This window comes from Perca fluviatilis, chromosome 16 (genome assembly GCF_010015445.1).
Source record: "Perca fluviatilis chromosome 16, GENO_Pfluv_1.0, whole genome shotgun sequence".
NCBI classification, from domain to species: Eukaryota; Metazoa; Chordata; class Actinopteri; order Perciformes; family Percidae; genus Perca; species Perca fluviatilis.
In genome coordinates, this window is record NC_053127.1 from 20,061,907 (window position 1) to 20,076,499 (window position 14,593).

The 14,593-nt window shown below is 37.2% G+C and overlaps 2 protein-coding genes across 5 annotated transcripts; both read left to right on the top strand.

Annotated features, from left to right (window-relative positions):
* Positions 1-1,040: 1,040 nt before the first annotated feature.
* On the top strand, positions 1,041-6,754 carry si:ch1073-15f19.2 (T-cell surface protein tactile). Of its 4 annotated transcripts, none has more exons than XM_039778602.1 (8): positions 1,041-1,230; positions 1,468-1,806; positions 2,287-2,396; positions 2,502-2,658; positions 3,276-3,323; positions 4,425-4,898; positions 5,484-5,583; positions 5,789-6,754. In XM_039778602.1, exons 1-8 carry the CDS (start codon positions 1,149-1,151, stop codon positions 5,943-5,945), a joined length of 1,467 nt encoding a protein of 488 aa, XP_039634536.1. In that variant the 5' UTR covers positions 1,041-1,148; the 3' UTR covers positions 5,946-6,754. The 4 variants fall into 4 exon arrangements, with proteins under 4 accessions (XP_039634536.1, XP_039634539.1, XP_039634537.1 ...); XM_039778603.1 differs by having other exon boundaries at positions 1,153-1,230; positions 1,374-1,806; XM_039778604.1 differs by having other exon boundaries at positions 1,154-1,230; positions 1,377-1,806.
* A 631-nt stretch (positions 6,755-7,385) lies between these two features.
* On the top strand, positions 7,386-11,603 carry LOC120543562. Its single transcript, XM_039776682.1, has 6 exons — positions 7,386-7,554; positions 8,371-8,472; positions 8,581-8,620; positions 8,817-8,941; positions 9,398-9,453; positions 10,257-11,603. The coding sequence occupies exons 1-6, from the start codon at positions 7,548-7,550 to the stop codon at positions 10,761-10,763; spliced, it is 837 nt and encodes a 278-aa protein (XP_039632616.1). The 5' UTR covers positions 7,386-7,547; the 3' UTR covers positions 10,764-11,603.
* The last annotated feature ends 2,990 nt before the right edge of the window (positions 11,604-14,593 follow it).

A 14,593-nucleotide genomic window follows, 5' to 3' on the forward strand; every position in this document is an offset into this window, starting at 1 on the left:
CAGGGGCTTTAAGGAGTATTCATAATAAATGAAATGGAGAGCTCATAACATTTGACGGAGAATGAAAGGTGTTTGGATAGCAGCATTTTGTTATACTAATAACAGTGAATATTGCTTTCTTTCTGAATGGCTAATGAAATTAGATACTGAATAATTGCTAGCCTAATCTTTGAAAACATTGCCACTCATTCATCAAGTGTGTATATCGACAGGTTTATCTTAAATGCCTGAAGAACATTTCTACAGAAAATATTTGCCTAATTATCATCTTTCTCTTAGCAGATAAGATTTTTCCAGTTTATTCTCATGATGAAGTGCTAATTGGATGTAGTTCGGCCATCTCTCTCTCTCTCTCTCTAAGATGCAATCACGAGTCAATTCGTTTTAAAATTAATGTATGCATAAGACTTACATTAACAGTTAGTCCTGTAATATGTCCTTCTATCTCTTTATCTCAGAGCAGAACTTAACTATAGTTAAGTTCTGCTCTGAGACATTAAGCACAGCGGGCAAAACAAGGCTATCTGAAGGCTAGATAATATAAAGCAATCAATCACAATTTTCAGAAACATAATCTTTAGTGGCTCACCTAGATATTTCTAGATTGTATTGTCTGTTGAGTATGAATTGACCATCAACAGATGAAGTTAAATAAAATATATATATACATACACATGATAGAAACAAAACTGTGACAGATGTATGTACAGCATGGGCCTTCATGTGTTTGGAAGTACCTGCAAGATTTTTTTTATTTGTGTTTCTTTATTTGAAGAAAGGGTCATGCCTGCACACTTACTCAAGTAGTGTATTAATTTGCTCATAAAGACAAAAACGGCATCTGTCTTCCTGGATGATTTAGGTCATCAGTGATGTATGAGTCAATTATCTGCATCTTGTTAGTGAGTCCCAAGAATAAATGTGGTAAGCACTGTGGAGATTTACGTCTCCTGCAAGTGTCTGCTTTGCACCAGAGGTTTTCACCGCAAAGCTGCAGCGCCAGCACATATAACTCTGTGTAGCTTCCTGTGAAGATAGGACTTCCTGGTCTCTGTCTCACACGCTCTACCCCACTCTTTAACCTCAGTTGACAGTATACTCTTTCTGTCTTTGCAAATGCCTCGATGGATTCAGCCTGATTGATTGTAATGAGTTTGGGGAGCTCAAACATGGCTGGAGGTGCACTGGGAACAGCCTTCTCGCTCCTGTTTCTTGCCTCTATTATACAAGGTAATCCTGGACAACATGTGCACTTACTCAAATGATATACCACCAAATATGGGATATTCAGCAGGAGTTTGAAATGTGTATTGGCTTCTGGTGTGACAAGCTACCACAGTATAATGCTATGATTGTATCTTTCTACATTCCAGCAGACTGCAGTCGGTAATATCCATTTCAAAGTGTAGGTGATGTTGTCTCCTCACTTATTCTTTTGCTTCCAATGCTATCTGATGTGCTTGACAGGGCTCCGGGATGTTGAGGTGTTCCATTATGAAAAGATGGAGGCAGTAGTGGGCCAGAACGTTACTTTACCTTGTACTGTAAAAAGCAGTACTGATCTCAAGATCGTCAGTATTGAATGGAGAAAGAACAAAAATGAAGAGAAAAAGCTGGTTCTGTACAGCGAAAAGTTTGGAATCAATCAATTTTGGCCTAATGTCACCATGCAGATTGAGAACAAGTTGATGGGCTCCCATCTCCAGCTTTTCCAGGTGGCAAAATGGGACAGTGGTTTCTATATTTGTGACATCGCAACTTTTCCCCTGGGCACCATCAGGAGAGAAACCGAGCTAGAGATCAAAGGTAAGACGTAGGCTAGTACATGCAAAGCCATACCTACATTGCTCAACCAGACGCTGCAGTCTTCACAGGTTTCTATCTTATTCTCCAATGCATATATTTCACGTTACTCCTGATTGCATCAGAGCGCCGCTCCTCTGCCAATGTCAGCAGTTATTTACTTCTGAGCAAATGTATCTAATAATTGCAAGAACACATCAAACAGCTTTGGCTATGTTTGGCCCTATTTTTTTCCCCTCATGAATCATTTAGTCGTCCATTGACACAGGCACAATACACCTGTACCTTCTTTTCATCTGTAAGCAAACTGAACGGGTGTTAGGAACAAAATAGAGGCTGCAGAGGACAATGTGCTGTTCATGTGTATTGTATTGGATCTGCAATCCTTTGTTCATAGTAGTCATTTGCTGTATTTAGCAGATGTTTTACATAAGCATTCTTTCGTTGTCAATCCAAATTAATCTCACCTTTTCTCTCTATTAGATGATGTTAAAATAATGTGTGATATGGATCGCACTGTTGAGGTCTATACTGGAAAAGATGTGACCATTCAATGCAGAGCATTCCCTGATGCACAGTACAAGTGGACCAAGGTAACAGGAAACAGTTAATCGCCCCATTTCAAAACCTACAATACAAAACACATCTTCTCAATATGAAAAGGTATTTGTATGGTACATAATCTTGTTTTGCCCTAGAACAAGATACTGGTCTCAGAGAATGCATCTCTGGAGCTCTGGTGTGTGACTGAGGCTCACACAGGGGTTTATACACTGACTGTCAACACAGGAAACAAAAGTCTGCATCAAGAGTTTATCATCACAGTGCTAACAGCAACCACAAGCTTAAGGACAGGTAAGCCTTTCCATTTCTTTCTTGCCGCTATTTCTCTCTTTGTGTCTTACTCAATTTCAGCATTTCCTCAGGGCAGATTAACAATCTAGTAGAGTGCCCAAGAGACGGAATGACTTAAAAAACTGCATTGCAACAGAGAGCTGATGCTTGGCTTTTGTAATCATATTGTAGCTCATTCAATTTTAATTTTTAATTAGCTGAAAGGAAAGTGAAATATATTTAAAGGAATTTGAAGCTGCCAGCCATGTTATGAGACCACACCAACTGTGAATAAATTGGATACAACATCAAAACTTTAAGAGCGAAACTCCCAATTATTTGCTGCAAATCAATTGCCCTGTGGGATTAGGGTCAATACTGAACCAAGCTTAACTAAAAGAGTATTCACAGTTTTAAATGATAAAACAACCAAACAGCATGTTGTCTGCCTCCACTGGTTATAAAGCTTGGTATAGTGCTGTCGGGGTGTGCTTAAGCAGGGAAATAATCCGAGACTGTATTCATGTTTCTCACAAGCGTTTCAATATGTAACTAAAGCATACCTAACAGAAGCCACACAGACATCAGAAGTAACTTCCTGCTCTTTCTTTCTTTCCTATCTACTGTCAAACTACAAGAACAAACTCACTCAGCAGTCTCAACAGCATCTCTGAATGGTAACATGGGTAAGAGCACAATCTGTTGGACAGATTGGAGAAGTACAACCAAAATGAGCGTTTGAAAAATACTGAGAAAAGCTGCTTGAAACGGACACAGCGTTGATTTAGAGCACATTGCATTGCGGCATTGGATTGCTTCTCTCAGTTGCATCTTATAGGGGGATGTGAGATAAGATTAATTTGTCCTGGTGATTGTATGGGAATATGCAGGGTAGAAAACAAATAGTTGAAAACAACTGACACATAACTGATTAAATGTGTTCATTAGTTAACCATACATACATTTAGAATTCATGACCAAACATTTGCTTTAGCAATCTGTATCCATCACAGTCCAGGCTCTTGAATGAGCTCTTTGCCTTATTTTACATATTGATTATGTGCTCATATATGCCAACCCGGTCCACATATTAATGATGTATAACATGCATTGGGTATTATATTTTTCTACATTCAACTTTACAATGTGAAGCTTGTTAAAGGAATAGTTTATTTATGGAAATGCGTACAAAAACCAAATTCTAACATCGACAACTCGCCATTTTACAGGGGCGTTGTGTATGCTGGACTATTTCTCAGCCAGGAACAGTTGTCAGGCAACCAGGAAGTTACTGCACCTGGTGAAGCACATAACTCCCTGTAAAACCACAACTTGTGGGTTTTACGTTTCTGTTTGCTTAGATAAAACAAACAAGACATAACCTTTAGAGGTGCTCATAGGCCGATTTAGTTACCTCTGGCCAGAGCCAGGCTGGCTGTTTTCCTCTCTTTATGCTAGTATTTATGCTAAGTTAAGCTAACTGGCTACATTTTATCCATACAGATATGAGTGGCATCAATTTTCTCATTTAACTCTTGGCAAGGAAGTGATTAAGCGGAGTTCCCAACACATCGAACTATGCCACTAACCTGAACAGATTCCCATGTGATGGATAGGCTACAGTTTGTTAACCCATGTGCAGTTTTCCATGTCAGGTATTTCTATTCTAACAAGTGAGTTCTGTTGAGTCCAAGAAAGTATGTTTTTAATGCAGTGGCAACATCAAAATAGTACAGTTGTCGCTGACTGCATATCTATTGTTGACTAACTTGTGTTGCTACTTTCAGATCTTGTGACAGTGTCACCACAGTCTAATGCAACTGCAGAGGGTTTGACTGAATCAGCAGACAGCAGCTTTACCACAACACCGACCACTGGGCTTTCAACCATTGACAGCAATGCAACTTGGACCATGAGTATGAGCACAGCTGTAGGCGATGATAATCCAAACTCCAGAAATGTCACAGATGGAGAGCATATGACCTCTTTAACAAATTATACACATGTCAGTGTCACGTCATCCCCTGCCACACACACTGATCCCTATCACTTCAACAACTCCACGGACCAGGAGATAAACCCGACTCACAATTTAAACACATCTGAAGGATCAGTGGCCAGCAATCTAAACACAACATTAAGTTATGATAATAAAGTGTTCAGATCAACACAGGACACGAGGAATGCGTCCATGGGAGGCAATCCTGGTGCCACCCCAACTCTGGGCACTGTCAATACAATGACGCCCATTGAAGATGAAGGTAATAGTTACTTATTTCACATTTAATTCTTCAATGTTGGCAGATACTAGATTTGCTCCCTTTCCCTCCCATGAATGGAACATTTCAAGGATAGCATATGTGACCATTGTGTAGAGTAAAAATGAAGTTTTAGGAAGAAAAAAATATATGCTCAGCAATGCATTATATTATGCATTTCCAGTCTTTTTCTGAAACCCAGAATCATCCAACATCCCTTTGTTTGCCTGAGATAGCCTTTTTAGGTTTTGTGGGGCACATTATTTGCTCTGTGGTCTGCCAACAGTGCACTTAGGTTTGTTTGCGGCTATTTAGGTTAGGTGAGCAGGAGCAGTGCTGTAAAGTAAATAAAGAAGTTTAAAAGCAGCACATAACAACAAACAATAATGCTAAATGTTCGACAGGCAAGACCTACTTAAAAAAATACACATGAATATCATCTGCAGTTTTGCAGCTTTACATTTATTATCAATATTTGTTGGAGTCTGCTGGGTTTCACCAGAGTAAGCTGATCAATAGCTTAGAAACACATATTAAGCTGTTGCTGTCCTCCAAAATGACACTCCCCACCCCGAATCTGCTTCTCAGATACTGCTGGTGTACGGAGTCATCTGTTGTTGCCGTTAATCATCGTTCCATTGATTGCTGTGGTTGGCTTTCTCTACAGAAGAAAACTTATGAAGGAGAGGTAAAGCTCTCAGGTTCTATCCATGCAACTATCCTCTATACCTGCTTGCACCTATTCAGGGTCATGCACTGGTTGGACCTGATATCTGTCTTACTTCAATTGATGCACATTATCTTTCTGATATATCTGCAAGCTTTTTGGATACAGCCAATTTTCGAGCAATGCCACAAATATTTAAATATTTGTGTTCTCTCTCTCTCTGTAGGATGGATCTACCGCCTCCATTCAAACCCCCTCCTCCTCCAGTAAGGTATACAGCTGCAAGACACCATGATATTTCAACACAGCAATTCCCCACTTCAAGATGTAACTCAGTGACAGAACTTAAAGATATGAAACAAATTAATATGTATATATATTAATATATAGTGCCTGATATATTGCACAATGACAGCATGCAGTCATTGTGGGGATCTGTGGGGGGCTGTATCCTAACTTTGTTAAATGCAGAATTAAGGTAATACTTGCAGATGTAGACAGTATCAAAGTGCAGTTACAACACAGTTGCAGGCAATTGTACAAATGTGGGCTGTGTATATCTAGGATGGGTGTTTTTTTTATTTTTAAATGTATTAAATTTTGCCATACAGTTTCTAATATTTGAAAATAAAAGCTGGTTTATTTTGTCTCTAAACTGACTTTGAGCTATTGCACTGCAGGTGCTTGTGTTATTTACATTCTTGCAATATAATATATTCACTGTGACTTTTTGATGAAGTCCCAGCTATTGTATCTTACGCAGCAGTAAATAAGCATTGCAATGCTTAGAAACATAATTGTTGGAACTATATGGCAGATTTACTTCCTTTAAGGTAATTCTGGCTTCATCTGTTAAGCCTGTGATTTAGGATTTCTTGCACAGAAGCCCAATGTATTTCTCTTGTGTAACTGTTCAGTGCTAATGCTGCAAATTGACTGACGGCTCAATATCAAAGACCACTGTTGTCCACACAAACCACAGGCTACCACTTGAGATTGGGGCGTACCACAAACCACATGGGATAAATAGCTAACAAATATAACAACCACTGGGTACCATCATATACACAGAGGGAGGAGGTGTTGGACATGTTTATACTACTATATTGTTTTATTATTGTTGAGTATGTACTGGTTTTATAAATATTGTTTTCATTTCGTTTGCATACCAAATAAAGTGAACCCTGTTTAATTCGGTCTCTCAGTAATCATTTATTTTTTAAACACACATTCACACGCATTTACGGTAGCTGTACTGAGAAACCTTTCAAAACTGCTTATTTTCTTCTTCTGATATTCCGACCACAGCAGCAAAACCAAAATGTACCCTCTGTATGCAAGATATATATTCTTGGTATACAATGCTCTCAAGTCCCCGTGCACACAGACAACTGGTATACAGTAATACCTACACGTTTGCTTGTTATTCATGGCACTGTGGGGACTCTCTGGCTTTCAGTGAACTGAGCAGATGGTCACCACAAGTGTATTTATTTTAGGGTTAAGACTTGGATTTAGGGTTAAGTTCAGAATCAGGTTTCTGTAAGTTAGGGCTACGATTAGGGGTTGACATTTTTTTAATTTCCCAATTATTCTGAAATTTCTAAGCTGACAAATAATTAAGTGAAAATGTATTTGTGTATATGTTTGTGTGCCGTTTTATTATAAATCCTAATAGCATAGTTGCTAAGAGATATTAATAAACCATTGTAGTCTTACTACATACTAATATGGTGATCTATTTGACATAGTACTGTACCTCACAATGAGATCGAGACTGGGTGCCTCAGAATGAGGTTACATTGCTTCCTGTTTGTAACTGAAGAGAAGCCAGTTATCAAAGCACTGTGACGAGAGAGGTAACTTAGGCAAAGTAAAAATAGACTTCAGTGTAGCACACCTCACTGACTAAACACTGTAATGTCCTGTAGCCGGAGAGCAATCGTGTCACACAGACAAAACGTTAAGTTCAAGACGGCTGGAATATGACAGGTAGGTTCTAAAATTAGATTTAAATGTACAAACGTGGTTCTAATATTGCTACAGCGTACATATCTGTTAATGTTGTATCCCATCCTGCAAAATGTTGCATTTACCACAAAAACAGGAAAGCTAAATCATTTCTAAAGCGTATGTCACAGAACATGGCAGAACAAAAGGTGAAACAAAACAATGAGTTGATAACCATAACTGTACAGTATGTATAATATATTGCTTAGTTTACTGTAGTTTAGTATCTACACGTAACCTTTTTATGTCACAGTACTTACGGTTATCATACCATGTGCAGCACACTTGATTTCCGAAACCCTCGGGACAGTTTTTAACCAAATTATTTACGTTGCTTACAGAGGAATTAAGATGAATTTACAATAAAATGTTACAGCAGGAAGAATGATTGTATAATGTATAATTTGTCAGTGTTTTTTTAGAAATAATTATGTAGCCTCTAGCTTATTAAAAAAGCAAACATCTTAAGATATTCCATGCAGTAGCACAAAGTACAAACACGTGTAGTATACACTTATAATTTAAGATTGGCTATACCAGTTGTTAATGGCTAACTTTTTCTGTTCTATTTTTATTCTTAAAAGGTCAGGGATTGGAATTGTCCAGTATTGTTGAAGCATTTGACTACATCTTTGTTTTTCACCAGCACAAAAGCAAAGATGCATTTGAAAAAAAGTGTAATCTTTTCTGTTTGTTATTGAGATGTACAGTGGGAAATTCCAAATTGTATTACTGATAGCTGATGAGAATGTTGACTTGGAAATACTGTAAATTTAACAGTTTGAGTTTGTCTTTTAGACTCTCTATATGTAGGTCTGGGACTGTTATCTCTGGCCTTGTTGATCTCTTTGTGTCTCAATGTCATCTTCTGCATCAGACAAAGAGCCACTTTATGCAGAGGTATGGTTACATGTAAAGTCAATTTCTTTTTTAAATGTGGTCGCCATTGACTCTAAACCCTTCAGCAACAGGGCATTATATAAATTGCTAAATATTTTGTTCATACAGACACAGAAGAGTGCTGCTTCACAAACATTTCTGGAGAAAGGTTTGCTTTTTATTTATCTTTTAAATTTTTTTTTTTTAATGAGGCTTAAACATGTGTGCATGTCAGCACATTATTATTTAGTTTAATACATATTCATTTTTAATAAGTAATACGTGTTCCAATATATTTTTATTTGTAATCTACAAATGACATCTTATTAATGAAATAAACTGTGAAATTATTCCTGTTGTTGAAGCCCGTCACAGGATGAAGGGCATTATTTTGATAACCTCAATCATGATGAGCAGCAGGAAAGTCCCCACAATCATCACGAGCAGCAGGAAAATCCAATCTACGGCAACATCAGCTCAGACAGAAGAGGTGAGCGCAGGCGTGCGTTCTGTAACTTTTTTTTTTCAGTACAAGAAATCATTGCATTTTTTTTTTAATGCTAGCATACACAAAATTATTATGTATGACGACACAATTTATTTATAACAATAATTATAATATTATGTTTCCTTTTTCTTTAGTTGTAGACATTAAGCTGAAAGTTCATTTGGATCTATTCCATGCAGGTTAAACATATATACATATGCATAATACATGTATAAATAAATGCATTTAGATAAAACTGCATTTCCTTTTCACCCACTGTTTAAATACCCTTAGATTTCCAAATTTTAGATGTGTTGTTTGTTGTCATTTCTTCAGTAGAAGAACCTCTAAAAATCTAGATTAGACTCTTCTATTTTCTAATTTATGTGATTCATGTGTGCCTACTGTGGTAAGTAGAATGTAAAACAAATGACCAAATCCTGTGTTTTACTTGTTCAGATTCTGCAGAGCTTTGCTATGAGACGATGACTATGTTCACAAGAGATCACAGGAAGGTAATTGCTGTGAATGTAATGTTCAGACTATGGCCTGTGATGTTGTTACGTACTATATAATAATATAATGTACATATTATTTTGTCATACATTTGATAGCATATGTAGGGACTGTCAGCATTATCGCAGAGTGAAAAAAAAAAAAAACTTAAACATGCATGGCTCATTTTTCACCTGCTTGATGTTATTAATCTTCACTGATTTATGCCAGAAGTGTTTTTGTGTGGAATGCATGCTAGAATAATGAAACTGTTAAACTTCTCTAAAGCTTTGCATCTCCAATACGGAAGATGAAAAGTACTGGATATAACATGCACTAAAGGTAAACAAGCAAAATTGGCTTTGTGAGTTGTTTACAAAATATAATTATATTCTAAACCTAATCGCTTGACTATAATTTGCAAATGTTGGTATTCTAGTTATAGTCCTTGTTACATTCACACTGAAACCAAATATATGGTAACGCATTTGGTGGTATGGTATATGCAATATATGGTAATGCATTTGGTGTAAAAATACACATGCAGACCAGTTTAAACCCATGCTCAGTTTGCTGACAGATTTGCTTTCAGAACGGAAGGCAGCTAACACCATAGACATTGTGGTCAATGGAACTGTGGACCAATTAAGAACAAAATGTTCTAAAAATAAACTACACTTACAGAAATACATGAGAACCTAAAACCACAAGATCTAGAATGTCTCATTTAAACTGGTGTGAAGTGCTGCAGCTTTTTTTTTTCATCAATGTAAACACCTAAAAAACAGCATTAACTCATGTTGTCTCTATTGTTTGGAACCAGTCTCTAGAGCCTGACCTGAATTATGCCTCGTTGGATCTAAAGATAGCAAAGAAACGCCTGAAGAAGAATCGCCATCAACAAGGCCATGCTCAGGGAAGAAACAAACTTCAAGATGAGCTGCCGGTCCACCCCACACCCCCGACGAATGCTTTCTTGGAGGTGGAGGCAGACATGGATGCTTACCTTCCTTCCAGAGACACCAGCACCATGGTTTCACACAGTAGCATCTACCTGAACAGTCAACAGATCGCCCAAGAGACAGAGGAGATGGAAAGAGAAAAGGGCATATACACAGAAAGGAAGAATGGGGGTTGGGAGGGAATAAGAACGAGGGAAGAAGGGCGAAGTGGAGAGTGGAAAGGAGTGCAAGAGACTGAGGAAAGAAAAGATATTCAAGATGGTAGTAATGGGAGTGTATTCACACAGCTTTCAGAAGCAGAGGCTATTCAGAACGGCACAGATCATTTCATCAGCAGCTTCAGCTATGAGCGTGACCAACAAGATTAGGCAAGACCTCATACTAAGTCTCTTGTTTCAAACTTTTCCGAACTGAATAAGCCACCTGAAAAGGCAAATAAAAGCGCTGTCCATGAATGAAATGTCACTTTCAATAAACAACGAGCTTTGCGCAATTTCCTCTTTGATGCGAACAAACTATGCATCAAAGACTCTCCAGATTGAGCAACTGAGGAAAAAAAGGTGTGCTTTTCTGTGCAGAGGATGTAATAAGCATAGAGGATATACTGAGAAAATGAAACTCTGTGTGTGACATTTAGAGGTCAAGGGCCACATGGAACTTTTCAGTTTGTTGCAACAGATAAGGAAAACGTCAAATCATCACAGGCCATGGAAGATCTTTGACTGTTTTGGTGACCTATTATCATACATCAACAGGTGTCTCACAGAATGGTGTAAAGGGAAAAAATGAATCTTATATTTTTTTTCCATGCTGTAGGCGTTGGCCAAGGCTCAATACTTTCTTGAATAACTGTACATGCCTGAGCATGGGAATCTGCTTTTGAGTCATGTTATGACTGATGATAAAATTAATAAGATAAAAATTAAAAGGCATAGTGGGATAATACGATAATATTAGTAATGTCATAGTATTTTCCCTTTTGGCATATTGTTATGTAAATGTCACACACAGAGGATTTTTCACATCAAAGTTACGATAATGGTCATTAGCTTTCTAATCTATTGTATTTATGAGCTAATGCGGCATCTGCTTAAATGATTATTTCCCTTTCTTCCCTCTTGGGGAAGGATAATTCACTGCCTTGCTATCTACTGAGGGAGCTGAAAGGTGCTATATAAATAAAAGTTATTATTATTATTGTTGGCGCACATTTGTTCCTTTGTTTGGTCTGTAATTTGGCATCGCTGTAGATGCGTGTTTTTAAACAAACAACTGCCAATGAACAACTTGTCCAAGAGTTCAAACTTAAAGTTGGATATGGAAATCCATTTAAGTAAACAGCAAAATAATAAAACTAAATTATAATTCTTCTTTTAATCTTACCACGTTATCATACACGTAACCATGGTCAAAAAAACTGTGACCTTGCTGTGCGCAACACAGCTGAAGCAATTAGGCCACATTTAAATAAACTTTTCCACCCACAGCATCACACGCTGATTGCCAATTAAATGGCTCCAACAATTATTATTATTATCATTATTATTATTAATAATAAAGTGGAGGTCTGCAGCACACTAACTGTTTATTGACAGCTTTTCAGTAGCTGACCATGGACTCCTTCCCCCTATGGATTCATTTTTGGCCTCAATTATAATACAGACATAGAGGAAAGAAACATAAAAAGACACACACATAAACAACAAGGCAGGCAGTCCTACTAGATTGTCTTCCTAATGCTTTATCAATGGAAGTGATGAAGGAAAAAATCCACAGTTGTTGTTTTTGTTACTCTGTGCAAAAATGAGTTCTAATCTCTGATCTCTTTTATTAAAAAAGTGCATTAGGATGGGATTTATGTCCAGTATTAATAGGAGTGACTTCAGCAAGCAGACAGACTTAATAATCTCGACCTCTCCTTCAACGTGTAGAAATGCTCTTGGTTTTCTCTTACATGCCTAGATGTGATTTTATTATACTTAGCTAGACCATTATGTGCTCAAGCTACAGTATGCGTCTGTTATATTGTGGCAATAAAGGCTGGTCAGAAAAGGGAATACCATTCAACTGTAGTTTGATAATGAAGTTTTTTTCTTCATAAAGTACTCTTAAAAATAATTGTGCTATCCGTGGTTTTAAATGTCTATGCAATGCAATCAGAATAGCTCACCAAAGATACATTTTAGCTCCCCCCCCAAAAAAAAGACTGTTGATTCTTTTTTTCCAGGAGACTTTGCTTAACTGCTAATTTAACTTTAATGAGTTAGTAAGACTGTCCTTGTGAACCATAGACTGTTAATATACAGTCTATGTTGTGAACTGATATTTGTTCATTAGCGAGAATTCAGGGAAGTCAGATCCCAGTGAAAATCATTTTCCATGGTGCAGATGTTGTGGTTGCCATGGTCACAAGGCAAGCTGTGGCAAGAAAGTGGCAGCCGCCCTCTTTCTGCAGCCTAGCTTGTGGTTTGTAGCTATAGTGGCACTGTAAAGTTAGTTATGAGTTGCTACTGGGCTGGCCTGTAGTTTAACTTACTTTATATAAGGACAATGAATTGGGATTATGCGTATAATAGCATCAGCATTTCTGTAAATCCAGTGTTAGCCAGGTGGCTAATTTTGAACTGCAATCCTTTGGCGAGATGTTTTGAAACCAGTAATGTGATCGTTCAAATTTACAGACAGAAGCCAACAAGAAGCAATAAAGACAGTAACAGCAAGCATTCAACAACATCGACTATTCGGTACATGTATCTGCACAACCAACTGATTATAACCATTTTTTGACACATGCAAACATGCAGAGCAGCAATAAGCAATACAGCATATACAGTGATGACTGGTCATTAGGGGCTGGTGGGGCACAGCAAACAAATATGTTATTTTTAAATAAATTTAAGATTATGATTATCTATAATTTATTGTCTTCACATATGTGTAAAATACGACAAGCATTCAATTTCTTAGTGGCATGAAGAAATAGTGTATTTTATTATTATTATTATTATGATAATTATTGTGGTGTACTTTATGCACAGTGGAAAGATTACATGAAATGAAGGAAGACAATAAGGGTGAATTACATGAAAAAAGTCTCTGGACAAGAAACATATATATGTAAAATATATATGTCACCAACCACTAACATTGAGCCATGTGTGTTTTCTGATATGCCACCCCCTATGGTTAATACAATTAAGTTCAGGCTATTTAAATTAGGCCTACTTGGGAAGGTTAGAAAAGTATTGTGGTCATCATTGATTATGGAAAGATTCTCTTCATTATTCTATGCCATGAAAGCCTCATGCTTTGCATCCACTCCACCTCCTCCCTATCAGTGTTAATGCATACTACTTCTGCCTTTGCTACTGAGAGATTTCATCATCATATCTGCAAGAGGTCACGAAAGGAGAATATTAACATACATTGTTTTAGGTGTTCGAATAACATAATATAGATGTTGTCTGCTATAAATAAATAGCCCAAGCATTGAGAGTAGACCAAACTAACTGAACATTTTTAAATCCAGTATTCACATTGTAATTAGTAGGCCTACTTTTGAGGATAACACCTTTGTTTCAGGTCGGTACCTAATTGGTTATTGATTAGGATATTACCTGTTCAGGCTCCAGGAAGACGGTTTGTTAGCTTTTCATCCTTTTGACCGTATGTGACAACAACATTCAGCAACAAGCAGCTGTTCTCTCGTTAATGCTAGCAACAACAACAAAACATGTTTTACTTTAATTTTTGGAAAATTAAAGTCCTAACCTTACTAATTTAGTTTGGGAAATATACAACAGATGCGGCCCTCTAAGGCGTTTGGATGCAAATGCATAACGTTACGCTAGTTTGGTGAAGGGGTGGGACTCCAGTAACAACTTTTTACTAAGAATTAAACTATTAACGTTAATAATAATATGGACGAACGAAAATCACAAACGACTTATCGTTTTGGGTTTTCAAAACCTGACATTAATATTTTTATATCTTTCAGGAAAAAAACAGACTGTTAATGTTATATATTTACAGTCTATGGGGAAAAAACGGAATCGTCAGTTACTATCCAATGCAACTAAAAGTACAATTTAACGCATTCGAAAGGCTAAAAACCTCCAGTGTATACATCCATGGTGTATAGTCTATGGTTGGACCCCGGAAATGGAAACCTTTTTTTTTTTTTTTTAAATTGCCGAGT